The 12,832-nt window shown below is 47.9% G+C and overlaps 1 protein-coding gene across 11 annotated transcripts in view; it reads left to right on the top strand.

Moving 5' to 3' along the window:
* The window catches only part of ABLIM3 (actin binding LIM protein family member 3), a 119,167-nt gene that overhangs the window by 64,017 nt on the left and 42,318 nt on the right, over window positions 1-12,832 (top strand). For all 11 annotated transcript variants that reach the window (XM_063665261.1, XM_063665266.1, XM_054488278.2 and 8 more), the window contains 3 exons: window positions 1,523-1,649; window positions 5,202-5,295; window positions 11,393-11,480. In XM_063665261.1, coding sequence (XP_063521331.1) covers window positions 1,523-1,649; window positions 5,202-5,295; window positions 11,393-11,480 — 309 coding nt within the window. The remainder of the gene's footprint in view (window positions 1-1,522; window positions 1,650-5,201; window positions 5,296-11,392; window positions 11,481-12,832) is intronic.

Raw genomic sequence — 12,832 nt, forward strand, 5'->3', positions numbered from 1 at the left:
TGACCAGGTGTCTACAGTCCTTAGGTTCCTCTATACTGAGCTTGGGCAAGTCATTTCAGACCCCTGTCTATCTATAAAAGAGAAGGAGGTACCTGACCTCTCTAAACTATTGCATTCTGGAGTCTAATTATTGGGCAGGGGGTGCAAGTAGACTTATAGACTTACCCCAGGAGAATAGAAAGGTAGAGAGATAAATCCCAAAACTCTATTCTCTCAGCCCCCATCTGAAGGCCTGGGGCTTGAAGCATTTTGCAAGTAGAGACCTTTATGCCCCCAACTTGTACTAAGGGATGTTAGAAAGGCACGCAACAGCCAAGAGGCAGAGTACTGTGGGAACTGACTCATACAAACACTTCATCAAGGCCCCAGACCCTCCCTACAGCCGGCTGGACCCACCACCCTTCCTAGATTTGCAGATACATCATCTTTTCTTCTAGGACAGGCTCCCAGCTGGATGTGGGGGCTGTCCAGCCAGGATCCCCTAACTTTACATGCAGTTTCTGCTCTCCTCACTACTCCCAAGTGTGCATTTGTCTTATGGAGCCAACAGGGAAGTTTGTCCTCTGGTCAACTTTGCCCCATGACCCTTTCCTCCTCCAAAGTGGGTCATCCGGTTGGCTAGGCCTGAATTCCCAGCAGTTTCCAAGTGCCTTGGACGTTGGTTCCATTTCCGGACCCTCCTCAGACATTCATTGAGCAACAAGCTGATGCTAGGCTTGGCCCACATTCTGTTGGCCCCAACTCACATTCCAGGGTGACCGTGTCAGGGAGTGAGGGCACCTTTCTGGTTTGGGACAGTCTCATCAGACCCTGTAATCCTTGCCACTTGGGAAGGCACATGTTCGATGTGTGAAACACAATGGGGAAGGGGTGGGTGTGGTAATTCTGTTTGTTGCCTGGGTACCATCAGGCCCATTCATTCATACACATTCAGTAAATATTCTTTGAGTTCCTGCTATGGGCTGAGCACTGTGCTAGGCAAAGGAATAGATTTAACCGCAAAATATAAACACAGCCCTTGCCAATGCGTATATAGCCTAAGGGTTTGAAAAAATGTATACTTAGCCTATCCCCAGGAGCAGTGCCTCTTAAACTTTACTCTGCACGGAGGTCTTGTTAAAATTCAAGAGGTCTGGGTGGGGCCTGCAATGCTGCACACTGCCAGCTTCCAGGTGATGCTGACACTGCAGATGGCAAGGTCACAGACAGCAGCAGAGCTTAGTTAGCAATTTGAGGAGGGCTGGAAGTAGTGCAGGGTCCACTTTCAGTGAATAACGTGATCTTGATGACAAGCAGGGAAGTCTTTCTTTCTCTCCTACACCAAGACCCCTTGTCAAGAGGCCAGGACTCCAGTGGCTTTTCTTCTCCCCTGAGAGAGCCTCTGGGCAGCTTCCAGTGTCAGGGTGGGAGCAACTATGGAAACACTGGCATTCAGGGAGAGGTTTCCTCGACGTGGGCCTGAGATAGCGGGGGTCAAAGGGCCCAGGGTGCTTTGCTCAGCAGTGTCCTCTTGTCTCTGCAGACTGTGCCGGGTGCAAGGAGGAGATCAAGCACGGCCAGTCACTCCTGGCTCTGGACAAGCAGTGGCACGTCAGCTGCTTCAAGTGCCAGACCTGCAGCGTCATCCTCACCGGGGAGTACATCAGCAAGTGGGTCCCCCTGTTCCTGCCCCAGCTGCCTGGGCCTCTGCATTCTGTGGGACCTGCCCCATCGGGCCTGTGCCCGCATCTCCAGCATCATCTCTCTTCCTTTCCATCTGCTGCTGCACTCTGGCCAAATGGCATCTTTCCCAGCGGTCGCTTTCCCACGTTGGACCCTCCCAGGGGGGTTCCCTCTGCTTGAGACACCCTCCCTGTTCCTTGCACACCTGCTGCCCCTTCTCTCCATTCTGGTCTTGGTCCCCATGCCTTCCCCTCCAGCCGTCTCTCATTTACTGCCCCATTTTGGGACCTCAGAGTTTTGGGCCCTCAGAGTACCTTGTTTCCTTCACACAGGCTACCACCATTGGTAATTACATATTTATCCCTGGTAACTTTGTAATAATGCTAATAATACTACCTACCTACCATTTATTGAGCTTTAATTATGTAGAAGGAACTCACTACTTTGTATGAAGTATCACTTTAAATCCTCATAACTGCCCCTTTGAGGAATTTATCCCCACTGAATACTCAGACTTGAGAGAGTAAATAACTTGCTCCAATAATAGTGTTTAATCTCTGTACCCATGAGGACAGGGGCTTTGTTTTAATCACTGCTATATCCCCTGCCCTGAGAGCAACACCTGGCCCACAGTCAATAATATATCTGCTGAATGAATTTAATGGAAATGAGAGGAGGTGATGGGTGCATAGTTATCCAGAGGGGCCAACCTCCAGTGACCTACACACTGCAGTATTAGACAAGCATCCCCTTGTTGCTGGGCCCCGGTGACCACATTTATATACGCAAGTACCTAAAAGCAATTATCAGCACAGATCCTTTGTCACAGCTTTGACATCATATGACCCCAGATGCTCCTAGGTGCCACTCTCTGGCCTGATGCCAGGCCTGATGCCAAGCACGCAGAGCTGCAGCGCACATGCTTCTGCTGTCAAGACCCTGCAGTCTAATATGGGAAACAGATATGCTGCGTTCATGAAGAATTATGACACCAGGAAATGTGTGATCAGGAGCCCAAACAAGCTTTATTCTTTAAGACCTTTTTGATCCTAAGTGACAGAAAACCCACCTCCAACTCAATTAAAAACAAAAATAGGAGTTTATTAACTCACAGAAATGGGAAGGCCAGAGGCACACTGGCTTCAGACATGGAGGAATCCAGGGGCTTAAGGATGTCATTAGTACTTCAGAAGTCTCTGTCTTTCTCTATCTTTTTGTCTCTCTTTCTCTCTCTCTCTCTCTCTCTCTCTGTCTCTGTCCCTATCTTTCTCAGCTGTCTTCATGGTGGATTAGTTCTCAACCTGGCCCTCCCCAACTGCTAGCAAAGAAGATTGCCAGCCCTCCAGGCTTTCATACCAAGCCTAGCAGAGAAAGAGGCCTCTTTCCCAGGAACTCCAGCAAAAGTCCCAGGGCTGCCTCTGATTTGGCCACTGTTAGGCCACATGCCCATTCCTGACCAATCACTGGCCCAGAGGATCTGAACCCTAGAGCCAGAGAGCAGCCTCTGGTGACCCACAGGGACCTCAACTGGGAAGGGGTGGCTTCCAAAGGGAAATCCAGGTGAGGTACTATTATCAGCAGAAGGGGAAATGGATGCTGGCCAAACAACACCTGCCTGTGTCCAAGATAACAAGTAAAGGGCTGTGAATATTCAGAGAAAACAGGGATGACTGCTAACTAGCATGAAGTAGAATCTTGAATCTCTGAGAGTTCCATGGAAGGTGGGGGTAAGATTCAAAAATGCAAAGAAGAGCTTCTAGGCAGAATGGCCAGCCTGGGCAAGGCCAGGGCAGTAGGGGAGTATGGGACATCTCCATCCTGTATAGGAGCTCAAATATGTGCCCAGGTGAAGCCGGATCCTGGGCTGCATAGGTGAGCTGAGGTCACATCACCAAGAGCTCTCGATGCCATGCTAGCAGGAGTTTGGCATTCCCCTCTATGCCTGCCATAGGAGGGCAAGGAGTGCCCTTAGTACGTTGCCAGCCAGGAGTGCTTGAGTCTGGAAGCCTAAATCAGAGTTCTCCAGGGACTTAAGGGGTTGTTCAGAGTTCCTCTCAAGGAGGCCTAGCCCAGATTGCCCACCACACCTGGTACCTCTACAGTGTAGCTCTGGGCCCCTTACCTGGCTGCTGGCAGAGTGGCAGGGGCTCAGAGGCACTGGCTCAGGTACCAGATGCCCAGGATAGAAGCCCAGCCTGTGTGACCTTGGCAAGGGACTCCACTGCTCAGAGTCTCAGTTTCCTCATTTATAAAAATGGAGAGAAGATGTTCTACACATAGGGTTGTGTAAGGTCTCAGAAATCTGTGCTTAGCACCCAATAAGTGCCCAGTAAATACTCATTTTACCATCCTCTTTTAGAATTGTGTATTGCTAATTCCCCAAGAGAAGGATGGATCCAAAAGAGATTATGTTGGCATTTATACTCAAATCTTGTTGGCTCATCACATCCACCTTCTGACAAATGACTTTTTCTCCCTGCAGAGCTACCATCCTGCACCCACAGAGTGAGAACCTGATTGAGCGGGGGAGGAGTTGAAAGTGTTGGGGGAGGTGTGTCTCAGGGGCTCACAAACAAGTCCTTGCCTCGTGGACACAGTCACACCTCCAGACCTTGGTCGGACACCTCCAGACCTTGGTCCTCACTGCTGCTTCTCCAGGAAAATGCTGCCCAGGGTGGGCCCCCAGCAACCTCAATAGGGCAACAGCTTCGAGATGGAAAAGTGATGTGCCTCTCCTTTAGGTCTCTCAGTGTCTGAGCCAAGTTCTCTTACACCCAAAAGTGAAAGAAATGTTTCTCTCTCCTCAGAGTTCAGACTTGGTCATTAGAGCGAGGCAGGGCCCAGAAGCAAAGCTAAGCTCTCCAATGCCCCCAACTATCTCTACATCAGTCCTAGAGAACTGAGAACCAAATGTCCTCCTCAAAGACCCCTCTCAGCAATCATGGCGATTCCTCCAGCTGCCATTTGCTGAGTACTCAGTATGGCTAGGCACTGTCCTGAGCCCTAGGGTACACTGGACCCATCTCCTTTAATCCTCATGACAACCTGGGTGAGAAACCAGACCACCTGGGTTTGAATTCCAGCTCTAGGTCATCCTGGGTGGCCTGCGACAAGTTACTAAAGTGTGCTATGCTTAGGTTTTCTCACCTACACAATGGGGATACTAATAATTCTGACTCATAGGGTTGCCATCAAAAGCCATCAAAGAGCCCAGCACACAGCTGCAATAAATGTTAGTGGCTATTAGTCATAGGGAGTGGTATAAGAATAAGGGATAACAATCTTATCACTATCTGTCAAGTGATAAGCATTGGGTAAAAAATGGAGCACACAGGAGGTGGTCCCAGGAGGCTTCCTGTCATCTACTGATCTGGAAGCACAGTCAGATGATTCTTTCATACAGATGAAATTGTTTATTAAAGGAGGAGTATCGAACTTTGGCTCAGTCAACATAGGCTGCAGGTCCAGAATCTAACTGCCATGTGCACCCTCACTGATCCTCCCTAACTTCCTCATCTTATGTGAACTTCTTCTTGCAGGGATGGTGTTCCATACTGTGAGTCCGACTACCACGCCCAATTTGGCATTAAATGTGAGACTTGTGACCGATACATCAGTGGCAGAGTCTTGGAGGTGAGTGGGTATAAGTAACCGTGAAGATGTGGCAGGGTGACCTGTGCCTCCAAAAAGTCATCACAGAAGAAGGAGAAAGTCAACCCATACCTTTTTTTCCATAGCTTTTACCTCCTCCACCTTTGCTTGCTACATGACCTTGAGCAGATAACCTTGCTGAGATCTCTGGGAAACCCCAAAATGAGAAGGTGGACAAAATTCTTCCTGGTTCAAAAAATGCTGTGCTGGGAAAATCAGTTGTATCTTTGATTCGGACCCAGACAGATTTCTAGAGAGTGACATTAGAATTTTCCTCCCAGCCCTGCCAGAAGATGGAAGTCTTTTTTATTTATTTATTTTTTTGTTTGTTTGTTTTAGCATTTGGTAATGTGCTGATTTAAGAGCCAGCTTGTCTAGCAGCTTGCTCCCTAAGCCCTTCTTTGGCGGGTCCATCACCATGGCAACGCCTCTCCCCAGCCTTCGATGTATGACTCCTTCTGCAGTGACAGACAACCTGCAAAACCCTTGCTGAGGCCTTGCTGAGCCCCTGTGCACTGGTCTTTCTGGCTTTTCTTCCTACACCCTGTGGGCCTGAAAGCTATCTTCCTATACTTTGGGACCACCCACCTTGATGAATTAGAAACAGGGAAGGGCTCAGTGGAAAGGAAAAATAATAGCCTAACAGGAATAATTGAGTTCTAATATTGACTCTACTCCTGCTCAGATTTTGAGTAAGTATCTTTGCTTTTCTAGGCCTCAGTTTTTCCATATGACAATAGCCGGAGGATCAGATTGGATCAGGTATTGTAAGCAGAATCATTAATTCTGCCAAATCTGGCCAGTTGATTGTGGTTACCATGAGTGCTTTGTTGAGAACAAGTCTGCAGCCACGTGTGGACTCAGCAGGCGGCGATGTAGCAACCAGGAAGGAACTCTCTGAGGACATGCATTGAAGCAGAGCCCTGAGGATGAAAGAACTATCCTTGAAGGGCCCTGAGGTGGGAAAAGATAGAGGAAGAATGAGGCTGACCCATTCAAAGAACAGAGAACCCACACAGAATTGTGGCTGCAGAATTTTTCTCAACACAAGCACTCATGGTAACCACAACCAAGTGGCCAGATTTGGCTGAATTAATGATTCTGCTCACAATAGCTGACCCAGTCTGCCAATGTGGCTGAATTCTATAAATTGAGGGTAGAGGAGGATGAAATATAAGAGTATATCATATATGGCATACCATGTAGGACTTTGTAGACCATGTTTAGAAGTTTGGGTTTTATACTCAGTGCAATGGAAAGCCATTGGAGAGTTTTAAACCAAGGACTAACATGATAAGATCATGTTTTTAAAAAGATTTCCGTGGTTACTACGTGGAGAATTGACGGAGAGAGTCAGAGACAATGAGATATAAACAAATGAACAGAGCTGGGAAACATTTAAGCATCTCCAGAGAGCCATAAGGAGTGCGATGCAGAGGACAAGGCATGAGTCCAGGAAGGGTTGTTGGGGGTGGGTTTCTGAGGGCCTGGGATACCAGGGTGGAGTTTGCATGTGACTCACTGGGCAAGGGAGCATTGTGGAGGGACTGGGCAGGAACGTCCTGGTTAGAGCTGGGCTTCCGGAAGGATGACGTGATAATGTACACAGGCTACATTTGAAGGAAGGAAGCTGGAAGGGATGAGTGAGGAGGCCCCTGTGTGACCCAGGCAGGAAGGATTCAAGAGGTACAGTAGCAATGAAGAGGGAAGCCACCCTTGTGCCCAGCCCTATGGAAGTAGAATTCCAATCACTCTGCAACTGAGGGGCAGCTTGTGGACATGGGGATTGAAGGAGAAGCAGCTAAAAGTTGCACCAAAGAATTACCTATTTCTGAAGGATAGGAAGCCTGGTGTCATTGGCAGAACTGGGGACAACAGGGGAAAAAGCTGGTAGGGCAGAAACATGGCAAGTACCATTTAGGATGAGTTGTGATTGAAATCCCAGGAGTGTTTCCAGAAGGCAGTCAGAAACACGGATCAGAGGCTGGGAGTGGTGGCTCACACCTGTAATCCCAGCACTTTGGGATGCCAACACAGGGTGATCACTTGAGTCCAGGAGTTCAAGACCAGCCTAGGCAACACGGTGAGACTTCATCTCTACAAAAAATAAACAAAATTAGCCAGGCATGGTGGTGCACGCTTGTAGTCCTAGCCGTTCCGGGGGATCACTTGAGCCTGAGAGGTGGAGGTTGCAGTAAGTCGAGATTGCACCACTAAACTCCAGCCTGGACAACAGAGCAAGATCCTGTCCGAGGCAAGAAAAATGAGAAAAGAAAAGAAATATGGATCAGAGCTCAGGAACAAAGCTCAGTCCTGGAGGAGCCAATCTTAAAAACACGAGGCTTTGAATAATAGCACCACCGGAGTCCTCAGGATTTCCAAGACAGAGGAAAGAGAGAAAGGAAGGAGGCTGACACCAACCTTGGCGAGCAGCTGCTCACAGTGAAAGCGACTCAGAAAGAGACTGAGGAGGTAGCAGAGGAAGATATGGGAGGAGAATCGGGGATTCAGTGAAAGGACAGAGCTTCAGAAAACGTGGTGAGGTCAGAGTGTTGGTCAAACTCTGTAGAGCAGTGAAGGACTGCGCAGGCTGCGGAAAAGCTGTTGGATGTGGGAAAGGTCACCTTCAGAAGAGTCGTTTGTTGGCTTTGCAGAACTGTGGGGAAGAGGCACCCAGAGTGTAGTAGGTTGAAGGGTCAATGCGGTGGGGGATATTACAAAAGGAAACTTTTCTTTCCAGAAAGAAAGAACTTAGATTACAGACAGGGCCACAGATGGTAATTTGTTCAGCATTTCCAAGCTGCTTTGAAATCCTGTTGGTGGCAGCTGCCGTTTCCCCGAGAGTTACCGTTGTTTAGCATTGCGGTAGACTGTTCCTCCCAGGCAGCTGTTGTGACTGAGTTTCGATTGATTCCATTTCTACAAGGCTCCATTAGCATCTTTGACTTATTGATTTTTTTTTTTTCTTAGAGCTGGAAGAGACTTTTAGCAATCAACTAGTTCAACCTCTTCGTTTTACAGATGAGAAGAGTGAGACCAAGACATGCAGTGTTTTTCCAAGGTCACAAGCAGCATTTCTGGTAGAGACAGAGCTAAAATCTAGGACTCCAGGCTGCTGTATCCATACTGATACCCACAGCTCTCAGCCACTCGGGGGTCTTTGAGGTAGCATGATGTCAGGAAATAGACATGGTTGCAGTAAAACAGACTTGGATTCAGATTTTACCACTTCTAGCCCTGAAGCCTTAAGCAAGATATGTCCTCTTAGTCTGTATCTATCAATAGACAATACTACTATCATTTAATTCCTAATGAACATGTTAGTCAAGACTTTTTGGGCTGCAACAGAAAGGAAGTTTCTCAGCTCCTATAACAAAAAGCCCAGGAGCTGGATCCAGTGCTTAAGCAAAATCATTTAGAATCCCCAGCCATCTTGGCTTACTTTCTTCCAAGTTAAGTTTATTCTCAGGAGGGCATTCTTGGTGATGGGAAAGTTGGATACCAGTTGCCCCAGGCTTAGATTCTATCAGCCGGCATCCCCAGTGGAAAAAAGAACTTCTCTCTTCTAATAGCTCAGCAAGCATTCTGGGACTGACTCTCATTGGACAATCTCAGGCCCATCCCTGGGCCACTAATTGTGCCCACAAAGTTGGAATATGCTCACTGGTGGGGTCAGCACTGCTTAACCCTGTGGACTGATATGGAGGAGAGGTAGCCCCACCAAGGAAAGGCTTCAGACTGTTTCTGGAAGAAGGAGGAAAGAATGATGGCCATGCAGGAACAACAGTCGTCCAAGCACGTCATCTGGCACACTGCAGGCATTCAATTAAGTTGTTTCTCATCCTGTCCCTTCCCATTTCCTCCTTAGGCCACCCCATGGTCCCTTCCTCAGTGACAGAGCTCAATGGCTGTCAGTGTCACTCCTTCCATCCTTGTCTGTTTCCTCACGAAAAAGGACCACAACCTGGTTTACTTGTTGCTACATTTTTGAACCTGGTTTGCCATTTTTGGTCCTCTCAAATAGGGCTCTGTTTTGAGGGTACCAATTTTTTGCCATTTTTCTTTACTATTTTCCTGATTTCAGTTCATTAATAGACAAAATGGTTCATCTCAGCTAGCTGATGTGGCTTTTCCTTACTCTGGGTGCAGGCTGCCCTAACCTCCCTTTGCTCAAACTGTTTTCAGCACCATCCAACACTGGGGCTGCTGAGATGGGCACAAAGCCTCTTTCAGCCGGGGTGAGGTAGTGGGGCATGACATTTAGGAAAATGCTAGGCTTCAGTTTTGCCAAGGCACTGTTGCCACACTGGAAAACAGGTCTATAATCAAAATGATAAAGAGACACAGAGTGGGAAGAGGCTGCTAATTAAACTGATTATCCTTGTCATGGTACAAGGGAATCAGTCCCACACATCCTAGCTTAGGAAAATAGCAGGCTCCTTCCAAAGTTTGAACATATTTGCTTTGATGATGACAAGGACACTGTCTCATTGGTGCGAGGCCATATAAACAAATGGGGGAAAAGAAGGAATATTGGAGATTTTTTTCTTTTTGTAGAAATCTGCCTTTCCCACATTCTTGCTAAGTTTTTAGAATAGAGAGAATATCTCCAGAATAGGCAAGCCCATCCCAACAATCTTCCACTCCCCCCACATAAAAAAAAGAAAAAAAAAACTAAGTTTGGAAATAGGTCTTCTTATTATGCAATTATAATTTTTGAATTGGAAGGAACCCATTAGCATCAGATCAAGTGATGGCTTGGACAGGGACCTTTAAGAACCCCTAACATCCATCAGTTTCCCCTGGGCATTACCCTCCCCCAAAGAAAACCCTGCCCTGACGTCGCAAAATATTTCTTCAAACAAGGCACACCTGCCCACCCAATTCCTGCACTAAGCTCCTGCATATACAAATGCTGGAGCCACCGCTGAAGGTCCCTTTTACAACAAGCCCTCTTGGCTGGGATTTTGGTGTCAGAATTGTGACTCCAGAAGCAAGTGCTGAGCTGGTGACTGGCTCACACAGATCCTGACCCAACACTGCTGCTGGCTTGCGGTGAACCCTTGAGGCACAGCCTTCTCAGGGGCTGTTTCTTCCCCCCATGGAAGTCTTTGCAGCTGCAAATTATTTTCATTTTTAATTTAAATAGTGATTGGGAGGGAACGTGAAAATAGGGAAAGGCACTCACCAAAGTCACCCTGGGGTGAGCTGCGGTAGGGCTGGACACACTAGGGCGAAATAGTCACAGGACTGGCCTGGGGCTCTACAATGGGTCCTAAGTCACCCAGTGAGCCCTAAAAATCTGTCCTTTGTGTGCCAGCCTCACAATTTTTGCCATGTCTGTGAACCTCGTGTGCTCATTCTTCCAAAATACTTTAAGTATCTTGAAGTTGGCTCCCTTTTATGTAAGAAAACTTATATACGACATAACAGGAAAGCCAGTATCACTTGCCATATTGCATGTAACCTGAAAATAAATAGAGTTCTAGCTAGATTCTATTGCATGTGGAGGTTCCAAGCCTCACACCTGTTCTTATTCTTTAAAAGGCAGATTTGTAAGTTTTGGATAGATGTTGAAGACACATGAGCACCGAACTGGTACTTCCTCCTTGACAAAATCAGAAGAATGTATAGAGGACGGAAAGGATCTTTTTTTTTTTTTCGTTGGTCCAATGTTATTAAATCCCAAGTTCATGTACCACTTAAAATCATTTCATGTAACATTAGTGGTAAGGGCTTCTCACTTGGGAAAATGCTGGGATGTCCTCAAAGCAAGCCTGTTTCCTCCTCTGGAAATGAGGAAGTTTGACCAGTGTCCTCTGAAGTGTCCTTCCCAGTGTCAGAATAGAAGAGTAGGTGGAAGTCCCCTGAACTGCCATCAGGGACCCATGGAGTGAATCATGAAGCTTCCCGGCTGGTCTTTTGGATGGTTGTGGACTCCCCTGGGTAGCTTCAACCAACTTTAGGGCCATGAAGATGCAAACAACACTAATGTACCCAGGAAAGATTCAAACCCAATCTGCCCCACTAGACAGCAGCCCTGGCTCTGAACTCCTGTTTCATCTTTTCATTTCCACAGGCAGGAGGGAAGCACTACCACCCAGCCTGTGCCAGGTGTGTACGCTGCCACCAGATGTTCACCGAAGGAGAGGAAATGTACCTCACAGGTAAGTAAATCTGACCCTCTGTAAGGCCTTCCGACGTGCTCATGACTGGAAAGGAGATGCGATCTCCTTCAGGTTCAGTGTTATCTTGGCTTTTGGCTTGTCCTCAGAATTGCAGTTAATTGGCCCCTCTCTGGGTGGATCGGGAAGTTTGCCGGTGTGGCTAATATGAAGTGACATGTAATCTGCCTTCCGTCTCTGTGCACCTCCACCCGCTGCCCAGCTGGCCTGCTTCCCTGGCAGTGCTCTGAGCAGACTCTCCTGGCTCTGCCTTGGGGGTGGGAAGCTGAGCTACACAGGCCCAAGGGGTCAGAGAACCTCAGAGGGACGTCTGGGTTGCAAAGTGTCTATAGCATCACAGCCTCTACTCTACCTCCTTCTCCCCACATCTCAGAGCATCATGCCAGGCTGCTGCTCAGGGCTTCCCAGGGACTCTCAGAACACACAGAGGAATGAGGAGTGCCAGTCGTCCCCACAAAGCTAACCAGGGCTGCTTTCCGTCTGCTGCTTCCCAGCCCTCTTACCCCAGGATTCTTACAACAGTCCCCTAATTAGTCTCCAGAATCTGCTCAGTCCTCTACCCTCTGCCCAGGCCACCATCCCAGGGCATCACGTGCTCTTGGCACTGCCCTGCTCTTCAGGGCCCCTCCCTGTCTGCCTATTTAGCTACAAACACTTCAGCCTGGTATTTAAAATCTTGCCAAGGTCCCAAGCTTCCTTTGTAGCCTTGAACATACCCGACACCTAAGCTCCCAAAGCTAACTTTTGATCATTTATTCATCCACTCAATGATTGTTTCTTGAGCCCTGCCATGTGCAGGCTCTGTGCCAGCATCCATGGTGAGGCTCACCCAGCCCTACGGTCCCCTGAAGGAGATGAGCATTAATCCATAATCACATAAATAAATGTCAGCTGTGGTAAGTGTTATGCAGGAAAGAAGTGTGGGCCTTCGAGAGCACATAACGGGGTAGGAGGAGTATCCATGAGGGCTCCCTGACGAAGGGCCAGCAGCTGAGATCCAGACCATGAGTGGGTGTTAACTGATGTTGTAGTTCATCTGGGCTGTTATAACCTGAGCAGACTGAGATACAGACAGGGCAGCTTATAAGCAGAAATCTATTTCTCACAGTTCTGGAAGCTGGGAAGTCCATGACCAAGGGTCCAATAGATTTGATATCTGATGTGGGCCCACTTTCTCAGAGATGGCACCTTCTCTCTGTGTCTCCACATGGTGGAAGGGGCAAGGCAGCTCTCTGGCACCTCTTTTATAAAGGTACTAATCCATGACATAATCACCTCCCAAAAAGCCCTACCTCCTAAGACCATCACCTTGGGGGTTTGAATTTTGGCATATG

This window comes from Pongo pygmaeus, chromosome 4, assembly GCF_028885625.2.
Source record: "Pongo pygmaeus isolate AG05252 chromosome 4, NHGRI_mPonPyg2-v2.0_pri, whole genome shotgun sequence".
Lineage (NCBI taxonomy): Eukaryota > Metazoa > Chordata > Mammalia > Primates > Hominidae > Pongo > Pongo pygmaeus.